We start from the raw sequence: 12,073 nt of genomic DNA on the forward strand, positions 1-12,073 counted from the left end.
TTGCACAGGGTCAACCTCCCCAAACCAATTCTAAAAGGAATTAACTTAATTCTCAACTACTAACTTTATAAAATCTTATAATGCTAAAGAAACAGAACAACAATTTCTGCATTATAATGAGGCTACTTTATAATCCACATACATTATCTTCACAGTTATACATAAACATAAATAAAACAAAGTAAGGTTAAACAGGTCAATCCCCACAGAAACACAGTGAGAAGTAACTCAAGAGCTTAGGTTGAGTTTATCAGAGTCTCAGTTACAGTGTTTGATCACCAAAATGAAACCTATAGTGTCTGCTGAGAAAAAAGCACTATTTCACTTTCTTAATCATGTCAATGCAAATATGAGAATCCCACAGCACCATGACCTGCAGAACCCACCAAAAACAAGATTAAAATCCCGCAACCCCCTATGGAACCATATCAAGATCCTTACACCCAACTTTGATGCTAAGGCTCAATGTTGCACTTTCACCCAGGCTGGTAATCCACCTACTCTGCAATATGGACACCGGCTCACTCATTTGAGTGCTGATAGTCCTCCACTACCTTCCCACAATTCCTCTTTTGTGCCCAGAACAGACATGATCCTGTGATCTCCATGACAAAACTATATCCTTAATATACATGCCCTAATTGTCCATTCCGTTACATGCTGGTATGATTTAAGTGAAATGACACTGGGTTAAAACCAGTGCAACAATTAGGGTAATCTCTGTTGATTAGATGCTCAGCTAGCATTACATCTTCACCACTTTCATCTGTGTTGGTTGGGGTCAAGGTGAGAACTGCCTGTTTCTGGTTCACTCTGTTATGTGCTGCTTAAGGAAGAGGCAGTCCTATACTATCCCCACTAAGCTACTGATCCTTTTATTTTATGACCACTGTCTCAGGTCATCTGGTTGGTTGAACTCCTCCATTACCATCACTTTGCCCTTGTCAAAAGCCTTTTTGGTTCCTGCCAAGCTCTTTTTAGCCCACATTCCTTCTGATCAAATTGTCTAAAGTAAATATATGCTACTAACTTAGTCCCTTTCATGAATCCCACTTGGGCACTTAATTATACCCCAAAGAGAGCTCCTTCAAAGTCTTCCATGACTATCATGCAGTATCGTAGTTGGTAGACACAACCTGGCTAAAACGGCTACCACCTCAGTAAGTAAATGTTAAAACACATATTTGTGCTTAGCTAATTATTTAGTGACATTATGATGAAAATTACAAGTCACATGTGACTACACAGCCACATTAAAGTGCTACCACCATTTTTTTCACAACCTGTGCTTTTAGTTTGACAAAAGAAACTTTGTGGGAAGGAAATCAGCTGAGGACTCATCAGGTGAGCAACTAATTTAGGAGCCATTAAAGAAATTAACAGGCAGTTAGTGGATTCATGGACAGTGCTTAAATTATGGGGAGCATTTTTATTGTGAACCTGATGGTTGCTGCTTGATATATCTCTTAGGAAGAGGAGTTTGTAATTACATTATTGATTCTTTGAATCATCATTGATGAACTGACTTCATCATTGATTTATGATTCTCTTCCTTGATTTCTGGATACTGCCACTGAAATCCAAAGTATTTCTGGCTTTGTTCACACAATGTCTTTGGAAGGTTGGCTACAAGGGCATCCATTGGGCCCTAATATTAAAAAGAAGCTGCTCTAAAATACTTGCCAGACCAGTCCTAGAGAATAGTTAAATGTTAAGGGTGTGAGTCAATACTGGCTTAGTTTTCTGGTGGTGCTCAACACCTTTGCCTCCCAGTGAAGTCAGTGAAAATCAGGCCACATGTACAGGTGCCTAAATATGGATTTCAGGTGCCTGGTTTTAGACCACAAGTTTGAAAATACTGGCCTTTGTCTTTAACCATGAAAGATGGTTTCTCTGAGCAGCTTTTGTTGGGTCTCGAGGTGGCATTCTTCTATGGAGATAAATGGCCAGCAGGGTCCATCTTAGTGAGGACTGAGCAAAGTAGATAAGTTAGCGTCCCGACAGTCCATCTCACACTGAGACAGTTCAACACATGGCTTTGGAATTTGAGATTAAGTTGAGCATTCTCCTAAACTTCCTCAAATTCACTGAACAACTTTTATCATGTTATCAATATTCTTGATTTGTATTAATCATGTTTAATACCAAAATAAAAGCCCTTTGAGTACAGAATAATTCATTTAATGATTCCTCTTGCAAATTTATTCTATGCTAATTAGTTATTGCCTAATCAAAAATACTTACTTTCTGCATATTATAGCAGTAAGCAATGCCGTGGAACATACAAATACTATAAGTGCAATGAGAACCGTGTAGGCCTTGGAGTCTACTGGAGTCCTTGGCTGGTTTTTTCCTAGATTTAAAAAAAAAAAAGAAAGAAAGAGAGAAAAAGGTGGTGAGATTTTTTCCTTTGGAAAAAACACATTGGGGAAAAATTCTTCTAATAGATAAGCCCTTGGAACCAAGCTTACTTCATTCAGTGGGTTTACATGGATGTAACCGAGATCACAATTTATCTCTCTCCATATAAAATCTTTTATATCTGTGACTGGGGAACACTCTGTAGCAAATTCAGCATTAAGAACTTCTTCCACATGGCTAGGTTTCAATGTATGCATAGAAGAAAGAAAGCAAGCTAAGAATTGTCATAAATCAGGGCCACAATCATTATCAGTACAGTACACCCTGCTATGTTAACATACTGAGTTGTGCAATTCCACACAACAGGCAAATATGGCTGAGTCTGCAAAAAAAGAGACAGTTTGCTTATAATCGTGGTCACAAAAAACTTTTTCCGTTAAACCAGCCTTCAGTTATTTATATTAATCCTTTCAAGTCAGGAGTTGGATTTTCCTGACTTAATAGCCATGGCCAATAAAACATGCAATGAGACCACCGATCTTTCTTTGAAGTCTGTTGTTTATCCTCCCTCAGGAAGAATGTCACTGCTCCAACTGCCTGGGGGCAGAAACACCTATTACATTAAGGACAATGTTCCTGTTTGACAAAGGTGTTCCTAATGTCACATTTCACCACTCTGAGCTATAGAAAGAAAACATTTACATTTGAACATTAAAGTCCGCCCCCATGTCTATGAGAATGGCACAAGGCCCATATCGAGGTGACAGAATGACTGTCACTGAATAATTGAAAGGATATAAATTGGTGAGTAGCACAATACTCAGGTTTCAAAAAGAAATAATATTCACCTTTGGAACAGATCCTTTTCTGGGGAATGAAGGACTAAGTGTCTAAGCATGCAGATCTTAAGTGAGTAGTCTCCCTGTAGTCACTGGGACTACTTTTGTGGGTATGGAGTGCTCACATGAGAAATGATTGCAGGATTGGGTCCTGTGCCATTGCAGCTCAGCGACCTGGGCTAACATTGTGTATATTAATTACCACCATTGATTTAAATAGGTTTTTTTTTAATTCTGGTTACATTATATACTATAATGAAGTATATTCTTCATTATACTTCCAAGAAAATGAAGCCTAAGGCCAAGCTGGGCTAAGGGCAAGTCTGGGAGGGTGGGGTGGAAAGTAGCCCTAAAATGCATTTACATTTTCTTAGTCCTAAAACTGGAGTGAGCTATTCCTGGTTCCCAGCACAAAGTAGAACAGTCTGAAGCTTCTGTGCCTTAATTTGGCTGCCTGTGATCCTAAAGAGCCATAAGGTAAGGCAGGAATCAGGAATACAAATTTCTGTTTGTAAATAAGAGAAACCTAGCAACCTTAACTGAAACTGAATTAAGTTTGTTGTGGGGAATTTAATTGGGTTTTTTCAGGTTTTAAGTGAATGATCCTGGTGAGACATCTAAGTGCATTTTTAGTTTTTTCATCAGTTTGAATACGTTTCATGTTTGCAATTAATTAGTGATGCAACATATGAGGTTGCAAGTTCAAGTTCTGCAAAACACATGTGAAACCAGTTCTCCACTGCAGACGCACTTGACGCATAAACAGTTCATTGTCGTAGGCTAGATCAGGTCTAATAAATTCTCCACAGACAAGCAGACTAAGATTTACCCAGTTATCCTCTGCAGATTCAACGTTTGCCAAAGTTATCACAGTGTGCTACCTGAGACAAGGCAGTATTTCCTCATACTTCAAATAAGAAGTAAGGGCCCAGCTAATGGCAGGCCAAGCCTACACTATGATTTTAGGTCGAATTTAGCAGTGTTACCTCGATTTAACCATGCACCAGTCCACAAAATGAAGCCCTTTTTTTTTACTTGAAGGGCTCTTAAACTCGATTTCTTTACTCCACCTCCGACAGGGGATTAGTGCTGAAATCGGCCTTGCCGGGTCGAATTTGGGATAGCATGGATGTAATTCGTCGGTATTGGCCTCCAGGAGCTATCCCAGAGTGCTTCATTGTGACCGCTCTGGACAGCGCTCTCAACTCAGATGCACTGGCCAGGTAGACAGGAAAAGTCCTGCGAACTTTTGAATTTCATTTTCTGTTTGGCCAGCATTGCATGCTGATCAGCACAGGTGACCACGCAGAGCTCATCAGCAGAGGTGACCATGGAGTCCCAGAATCGCAAAAGAGCTCCAGCATGGACCGAACAGGAGGTATGGGATCTGATCGCTGTATGGGGAGCTACCTTGGCAGTTATCCCTCTGTGTGATGAATTAATAAAGAATGCATGAATGTGAAGCAACAATGACTTTATTGCCTCCGCAAGCGGTGATCGAAGGGGAGCGGGGAGGGTGGTTAGCTTACAGGGAAGTAGAGTGAACCAAAGGTGGGGTTTCATCAAGGAGAAACAAACAGAACTTTCACACCGTAGCCTGGCCAATCATGAAACTGGTTTCAAAGCTTCTCTGATGCCTACCGCACACTCATGTACACTTCTAACCACCCTGGTGTCTGGCTGTGCATAATCAGCAGCCAGGCAATTTGCCTCAACCTCCCACCCCGCCATAAATGTCTCCCCCTTACTCTCACAGATATTGTGGAGCGCACAGCAAGCAGTAATAACAATAGGAATATTGGTTTTGCTGAGATCTATTCAAGTCAGTAAACTGCGCCAGTGTGCTTTTAAACATCCAAATACACATTCTACCACCATTCTGCACTCGCTCAGCCTATAGTTGAACAGCTCCTGACTACTATCCAGGCTGCCTATGTACAGTGTCATGAGTCATGGCATTAAGGGGTAGGCTGGGTCCCCAAGGATAACTATAGGCATTTCAACATCCCCTACGGTTATTTTCTGGTCTGGGAAGAAAGTCCCTTCCTGCAGCTTTTGAAACAGACCAGAGTTCCTGAAGATGCGAGCGTCATGTACCTTTCCCAGCCATCCCATGTTGATGTTGGTGAAACGTCCCTTGTGATCCACCAGTGCTTGCAGCACCATTGAAAAATATCCCTTTTGGTTTATGTACTCGCTGGCTTGGTGCTCCGATACCAAGATAGGGATATGGGTTCCATCTATCGCCCCACCACAGTTAGGGAATCCCATTGCAGCAAAGCCATCCACTATGGCCTGCACATTTCCCAGAGTCACTAACCTTGATATCAGCAGCTCTTTGATTGCGTTGGCTATTTGGATCACAGCAGCACCCACAGTAGATTTGCCCACTCCAAATTGATGCCCGACTGACCGGTAGCTGTCTAGCGTTATAAGCTTCCAGAGGGCTATCACCATTCGCTTCTCAACTGTGAGGGCTGCTCTCATCTTGGTATTCTAGTGCTTCAGGGCAGGGGAAAGCAAGTCACAAAGTTCCATGAAAGTGCCTTTACACATGCGAAAGTTTCGCAGCCACTGGGAATCATCCCAGACCTGCAACACTATGTGGTCCCACCAGTCTGTGCTTGTTTCCCGGGACCAGAATCAGCATTCCATGGCATGATCCTGCCCCATTAACACCATGATGTGCACACTGCCGGGGCCCGTACTTTGTGAGAAGTCTATGTCCTCATCACTCTTGTCACCGCGCTGCCGTCACCTCCTCGCCTGGTTTCACTTTTGCAGGTTCTGGTTCTGCATATACTGCAGGATAATGCGTGTGATGTTTACAGTGCTCATAATTGCCACGGTGATCTGAGCGGGCTCCATGTTCCCAGTGCTATGGCGTCTGTGCTGAAAAAAGGCGCGAAGCGATTGTCTGCCGTTGCTCTGACGGAGGGAGGGGCAACTGATGACATGGCTTGCAGGGAATTAAAATCAACAAAGGGGATGGCTTTGCATCAAGGAGAAACACAAACAGCTGTCACAAAGAATGGCCCCCCCTTAAGGATTGAACTCAAAACCCTGGGTTTAGCAGGCCGTTGATTTCACGGAGGGAGGGGGAAGCCAATGAATACAAAACAAATCTGATCTATTTCTTGTTTTGAGCCACTCCATCTATCTTATACATCTTAGGCTGGCAGCAGATGGTGCAGTACGACTGCTAGCCATCTGCTTGGCAGAAGATGCTGCATTACGATTGCTGGCCAGCGTCATCTCCTGGGTGCTCACCAGAAGATGGTGCAGTACGACTGGCGAATGACCTAGCTAAGTCACTCCCACGTCTGCCCAGGCGCCCCTGACCAACCTCACCGAGGTCAGCTAAAAGAGCACCCAGGAGTATGATGACGATGGCTACCAGTCCTAATGTACTGTCTGCTGCCAAAAGGCAATGAGCTGCTGCTGTGTAGCAATGCAGTCCCACGTCTGCCAGCACCCAGGAGACGTATGGTGACGGTGAGCTGAGCCGGCTCCATGCTTACCATGGTATGGCATCTGCACAGGTAACCCAGGAAAAAAGGCGTGAAACGCTTTTCTACCGTTGCTTTCATGGAGGGAGGGAAGGAGGGAGAGGGAGACCTGACGCCATGTACCCAGAACCACCTAGGACACTGTTTTTGCCCCATCAGGCATTGGGCTCTCAACTTAGAATTCCAATGGGCGGCAGAGACTGTGGGAACTGTGGGATAGCTACCCACAGTGCGACGCTCTGGAAGTCGACGCTAGCCTTCATACTATGGACGCAGTCCACTGAGTTAATGCACTTAGACCATTTTGTGTGGGGACATGCACAATTGACTGTAAAAAAATGATTTCTAAAAAAATGACTTCTATAAATTCGACCTAATTTCATAGTGTAGACATACCTGCAGCTGAAAGCTTAACACAGGGCCTTAACCTGGCAACTCAGAAATTGTGAATGTGGTAAATTTTGACCCCTGCTCCAGTAGGTTCTCAAACTGTGAGGGAGTGGAATGTATTTAGGGGAAGGGGGTGAGAAGCTTTAGGAGAGCAGCGGTTGGTGGCTGGGCATCCAGCTCTGAAGGCAGTGGAGAAATAAGAGTAGCATGGTATGGTATTGCCATCCTGACTTCTGCTCTGCTGCTGGTGGCGGTGTTGCCTTCAGAGCCGGACGCCCCATCAGCAGCCACTGCTCCCTGCTCTGCCTTCATAGCTAAAGTGGCCAGATATGTACTTGTGGGCCGGGAGCGGGGCAGGGAGGATTGTAAACTACTACAGACACAAAGGGGGTATATGCAATCAAATCAGTTTGAGAACCACTGGCTTATAGGAGCTATAAATGAGTCATAAAGGGTTGGGGAAAATTTCTCCAGCATGGAAAGAGAGTAGGGCCAATGTAAGCAGCCCTATACTGCCTTCCTTCATTTTGTGGGCAGAGCTTGGTTAGCACCAGAGCACTGCTGTGGCCCCACTTCTGAAGGACGCGCTGTTACCAGGAGCTGGGTGAAGGTACCCAGCAAATTCATTAGAGCCAACTAGGCAGATTAGCACATTAATGTTCATTAAAGAAGAGGTATAAGGGCGTTGAAGAGTTTGGTAAACAGGAGAGAGCAAAGTGAAGAACATTTTTTTTAAAGAAAATCAGGAAGTAAAGAAATATAACTCCAAAGATAAGAGTGAGAGGGGATGGCTGAGTACAAACAGTCGATAATGTGTCATGATAAGATAACTGCTACTTCTATGAAAACATGTTCAGCAATCAGGAAATGCAGTATCAAGTGGATCAGATCTAGGCAAATTAATGCCTTCCAAAGATGCTAATCTTCACAGATCCCCATGGGAGTTCAGGTAACGTCTAATAAGGAGTACCTGACCTCACTATTTGCTTTGACTTTTGGCATTAGCACACCAGCACCCATATCACCGTGGGGGGGGCGGTGTTTGTGGCAGGTATGTGTCAAATTTAAAGAAGTAAACAGCTAGCAGGACATGCTGATTTCTTCAGGTGTGATGCATGTCAGACCCAGCTGTGCCAGCTCAGGCTAGGATCTTGTCATATTTCACATGGAGAACAAAATTGCCCCAGGCTAGTAATTATATGGAGACATCTAAGGACACTGCAGGTTACTACAAGAGGTAGATTCAGGAGGTGGCATTCATTTCTCTGAAATAGTATTCCACCAATCATGTCTACACTTGCCATTTAAAGCGGAAAAAGTCCCTTTTTTGTGAAAAACCAAAGGAGCGTCTACACTTGCCAATGACTTTTTCCAGTAAAACTCAGAAGTTTCACCGCAAAGAGAGAACCACCTCCACGAGAGGGGTACAGCTCTTACCAGTGACGCTTTTGCGGTGATGTGCAATTGATGACACGTTCTTCCTGTTTACACAGCTTTTAATCTCTGCAGGATATCCCACAATGCCTAGGTGACCACTCTGGCAGCAGCTCTGCTGCTGTGACTCCAGGTAAACAGACATTCACCTCTCCCCCTGTAAAGCCCCGGTAACTTTGAAATTCCCCTTCCTGTTTTCTTGCAAGTGCTCACTTATCATCTGGCCAGGTGACAATGCCTGCTCCAGGGAGCCAATGATCCCCTGCTTGGAGCAATGCTGAGCTACTGGAGCTGATCAGTGGTTGGGGAGAGGAGGCTGTGCAGGGACCCAGGATGCCCCACAATTACCCCCCCCCCCCCCCCCCACACACACACACACTTCCCACAAGACCTATCCTCAAAATGGAGAGAGCTGCACTGTGGAATAGCTGCTCTCATCGTTGATGGAAGTGCTGCAAATATAAACACTCTCTGATGCCTGTGGAAGTAAGTGAGTACACAAACCAGCACTTTTCTTTCATCAGTTCACTAGCACCGTTGAAACTGAGAGCGCAAAAACTCTGCAAGTGTAGACATAGCCAATGCTCCAACATTGTACCAATAGGCAGGAGGGAGCTCCCCTAGGATCCTGATTTCAGAGGTGCCAAGCATGCACAGCCCTCATTAACTTCACAGAGAGTTGTGGGTGTAGTTCAGTCAATCCTTTTCAACCAGCTCTAAAACTTGAACCAGTCAGTTTCATTTTCTGGTTCTCATGTGTTAGCAATACAATTGCATTTGTGTTTACAACACCATGTTTATTTTTAGGAAGCTGTTTTTATTGATTCTTTTAATTAAAACCTGAATTTGGGATCTAAACTATTTTCAAGTGTTCTTTCAAACAAATGTTTCATTTATCCACACATTTCTTTATGAATGGAACCCATATTCTGGCCTACCCAGAGGTAGCAAGTAGTAGCAACAATTAAAGAGTCAATGTACATCCTCAGATACACTTGCATAGCTTCCATTGAAGTTAACGGTAGCAGTATATGCTCATGATTAAACAGAATTTAGCCTTCAGTAACATATGTATTAAAATACCTATTAGACAAATACATTTTGATTCTTACCAATATAAAGAGGTTCAGTCCAATTACTCCAAAATCCTTCAGTACACCATGATTGATGATTAGCTCTTATCTGTACGGAGTATCTGCAGGTGTCATCAATACTTAAACTGAAACTATTTAACTCTATTTCCAGTATCTGTTAAAAACAACATAACTCTGTCATAGATTTCTTAAGACTAATATGGTCAAGACAACAACACTTAAATTGCTACAGTTACTAAACTTCAGAAGTAAATTTACAATATTTGCTTTAGGCATAAATATAAGCATTGTTACAAATTGATTATTGTGTTTGTTCTTCTTTTAAATTAGCTTTAATAGCATAGAGGTGGATGCCAAAGACTTGATTTTCACACAAAACCTCCATATTTGTGGGCACAATTTTGCACCCACAATTAATTACATCCACCATTTTTCACCTGCAATTCATTCAGGCCAAAATTTTCAAAAGTATTCACTGGTTTTGGGAGCCCAGTTTAAGACTCTTAATGTTGGGTTTTCAGAGTTGCTGAGCACCTGTACCGTTGACAGAATGGACCTGGATGCATCAAGATGAGCATCCAAAACTGATGAACATTTTAAATTGTTCCATTAGTGTTTTCCAAGCTAAAATGTGGGTATAATTCATAATTATGGGTGAAATCCTAGTCCCACTAAACTCAGTGGGAGTTTTCCCATTGATTTCAGTGGGACTAAGATTTGACACTAGATCTGTAGATTTTAGAGGATGGTAGTTGGAGTTCTGGTTACATGCATAATTTGAAACTCAAAAGATGTCCATGAACCAGAAGACTTTTTCGCTAGATTACATATGAGACCTTTTCTAGACATATAAGAAAGACAGTTCATATTCAATTCTATACAGAATACCTCAACTTTTAACAAGCAGTTACCTGTTTGTAATCCATCTTCCAGTTGTAGATGTAAAGTTGATATTCAAAACAGTCCTCTATGAAAGAAGAAACTGGCATTTCCCACGTGATCAGGAGGTTGTTTTGTTTTAAAGACACGGTGACATTTCTGGGCGGATTCACTTTCTCTAGAAAATGAATAAGATACCAGTGTGTTACCAATAAAGCAAGACTCTTGGCAGGAGGTTGTTCAAAGCTTGGCTATGGTTTGGATCTGGTTGAATGTATAGCCCATGAGTTTCACTTTGAGTTTGTTGTATGATAGGTTTAAAAGAACTGAATATATCAGTGGAAAAACAAACACTGAAAAGTAGGTAAAGCCACTGATATATCAACAATTACTGAGAAACTGACCTCCTTTATTAAAATCCTTTACAAGATTTAAAAAAAACAAAAAACAAAAAAAACCCATTCAATTATTTCATGCCGTGTAAGATTCATTATTGACAAAGAGAAGGTAAGATTTTTTTCATGCAAAATATGTCTTGTTGCTATAACCTTTCCCCCCTTTTCTCCTTAGCCTCCATCAGCTTTTGTAGGGTGACCAGGGGCGGCTCTAGCTTTTTTGCCACCCCAAGCATGGCAGTCAGGCAGCCTTCGGTGGTGTGCCTGCGGGAGGTCCCCGGTCCTACGGATTCGATGGCTTGCCTGCGGAAGGTCTGCCGGTCCCGCGGCTTCGATGTACCCGCCGCCAAACTGCTGCTGAAGCCACGGGACTTGCACCTCCAACATCAAGCCACCAAAGGCTGCCTGACTGCCGCCCTCGCAGGATGGTGGATATGGACGCTGCCCTCCACATACAAATCTTGCCTCTCCTGTGCCAAAGGTGCTGCTATATGTCCTGCTGAGTCCATCTATGTTGTAAAACCTTCCCATTTTTCAACATCCTTTTGGTAATATGGTGACTGGAATACAGTACTTCAGTGTACTCCAGGCACCATGATGCCATAAAGTTTCTGAAAAATTGCAAGAAGTTCAGAGAAGAGCATTGACATGGAATATGTGGCTACCTCTAAAATGTAAGTTTAAAAAGTTAAATATGTCTCTCTTAGTTAAGCAACATATGAAAGGAGATGTGATAAGTCTATAAATAAGTGAAGGTTGTAAAAACTCAGAAGGGGGAGGAATTATATAAGAGAATCAAAGGAGTTTAAACTAGACTAAAGGGATGACATTAAGAAAAGTAAAATTAACCTATCAGGAAAAGCTTCCTTCCAATGAAATGTGTTAAACTGTATAATAAAAACTGGTAAAAGCTGCATTGCTTGGGACATTTAAAGCTAGACTGGATAAAGCAGTAAAAAAAATATTATGGGAAACCATACTTTGGCAGACAGATAAATTAGATGAACTAATAGGTTATTTCTATCTCTTATTTTTTATTGTCCTAGAATTTAAACCTAACTGTTAAAACCACACAGTTAAAATCATCATATTTCCCCTAGTTCCACACTAACACATCCACTTTCAGAAAATATCCATGCAAAACCTTAAACTAGCCCATATCTTAAACTGGA

The 12,073-nt window shown here is 42.4% G+C and overlaps 1 protein-coding gene across 6 annotated transcripts in view; it reads right to left on the minus strand.

Moving 5' to 3' along the window:
* IL5RA (interleukin 5 receptor subunit alpha) overlaps positions 1 to 12,073 on the minus strand; it is a 37,716-nt gene that overhangs the window by 5,685 nt on the left and 19,958 nt on the right. For all 6 annotated transcript variants that reach the window (XM_045024888.1, XM_045024887.1, XM_045024885.1 and 3 more), the window contains 3 exons: positions 10,539 to 10,684; positions 9,646 to 9,781; positions 2,245 to 2,353 (listed from right to left, as the gene is read on the minus strand). In XM_045024888.1, coding sequence (XP_044880823.1) covers positions 2,245 to 2,353; positions 9,646 to 9,781; positions 10,539 to 10,684 — 391 coding nt within the window. The remainder of the gene's footprint in view (positions 1 to 2,244; positions 2,354 to 9,645; positions 9,782 to 10,538; positions 10,685 to 12,073) is intronic.

This window comes from Mauremys mutica, chromosome 7, assembly GCF_020497125.1.
Source record: "Mauremys mutica isolate MM-2020 ecotype Southern chromosome 7, ASM2049712v1, whole genome shotgun sequence".
Taxonomy (NCBI): domain Eukaryota; kingdom Metazoa; phylum Chordata; order Testudines; family Geoemydidae; genus Mauremys; species Mauremys mutica.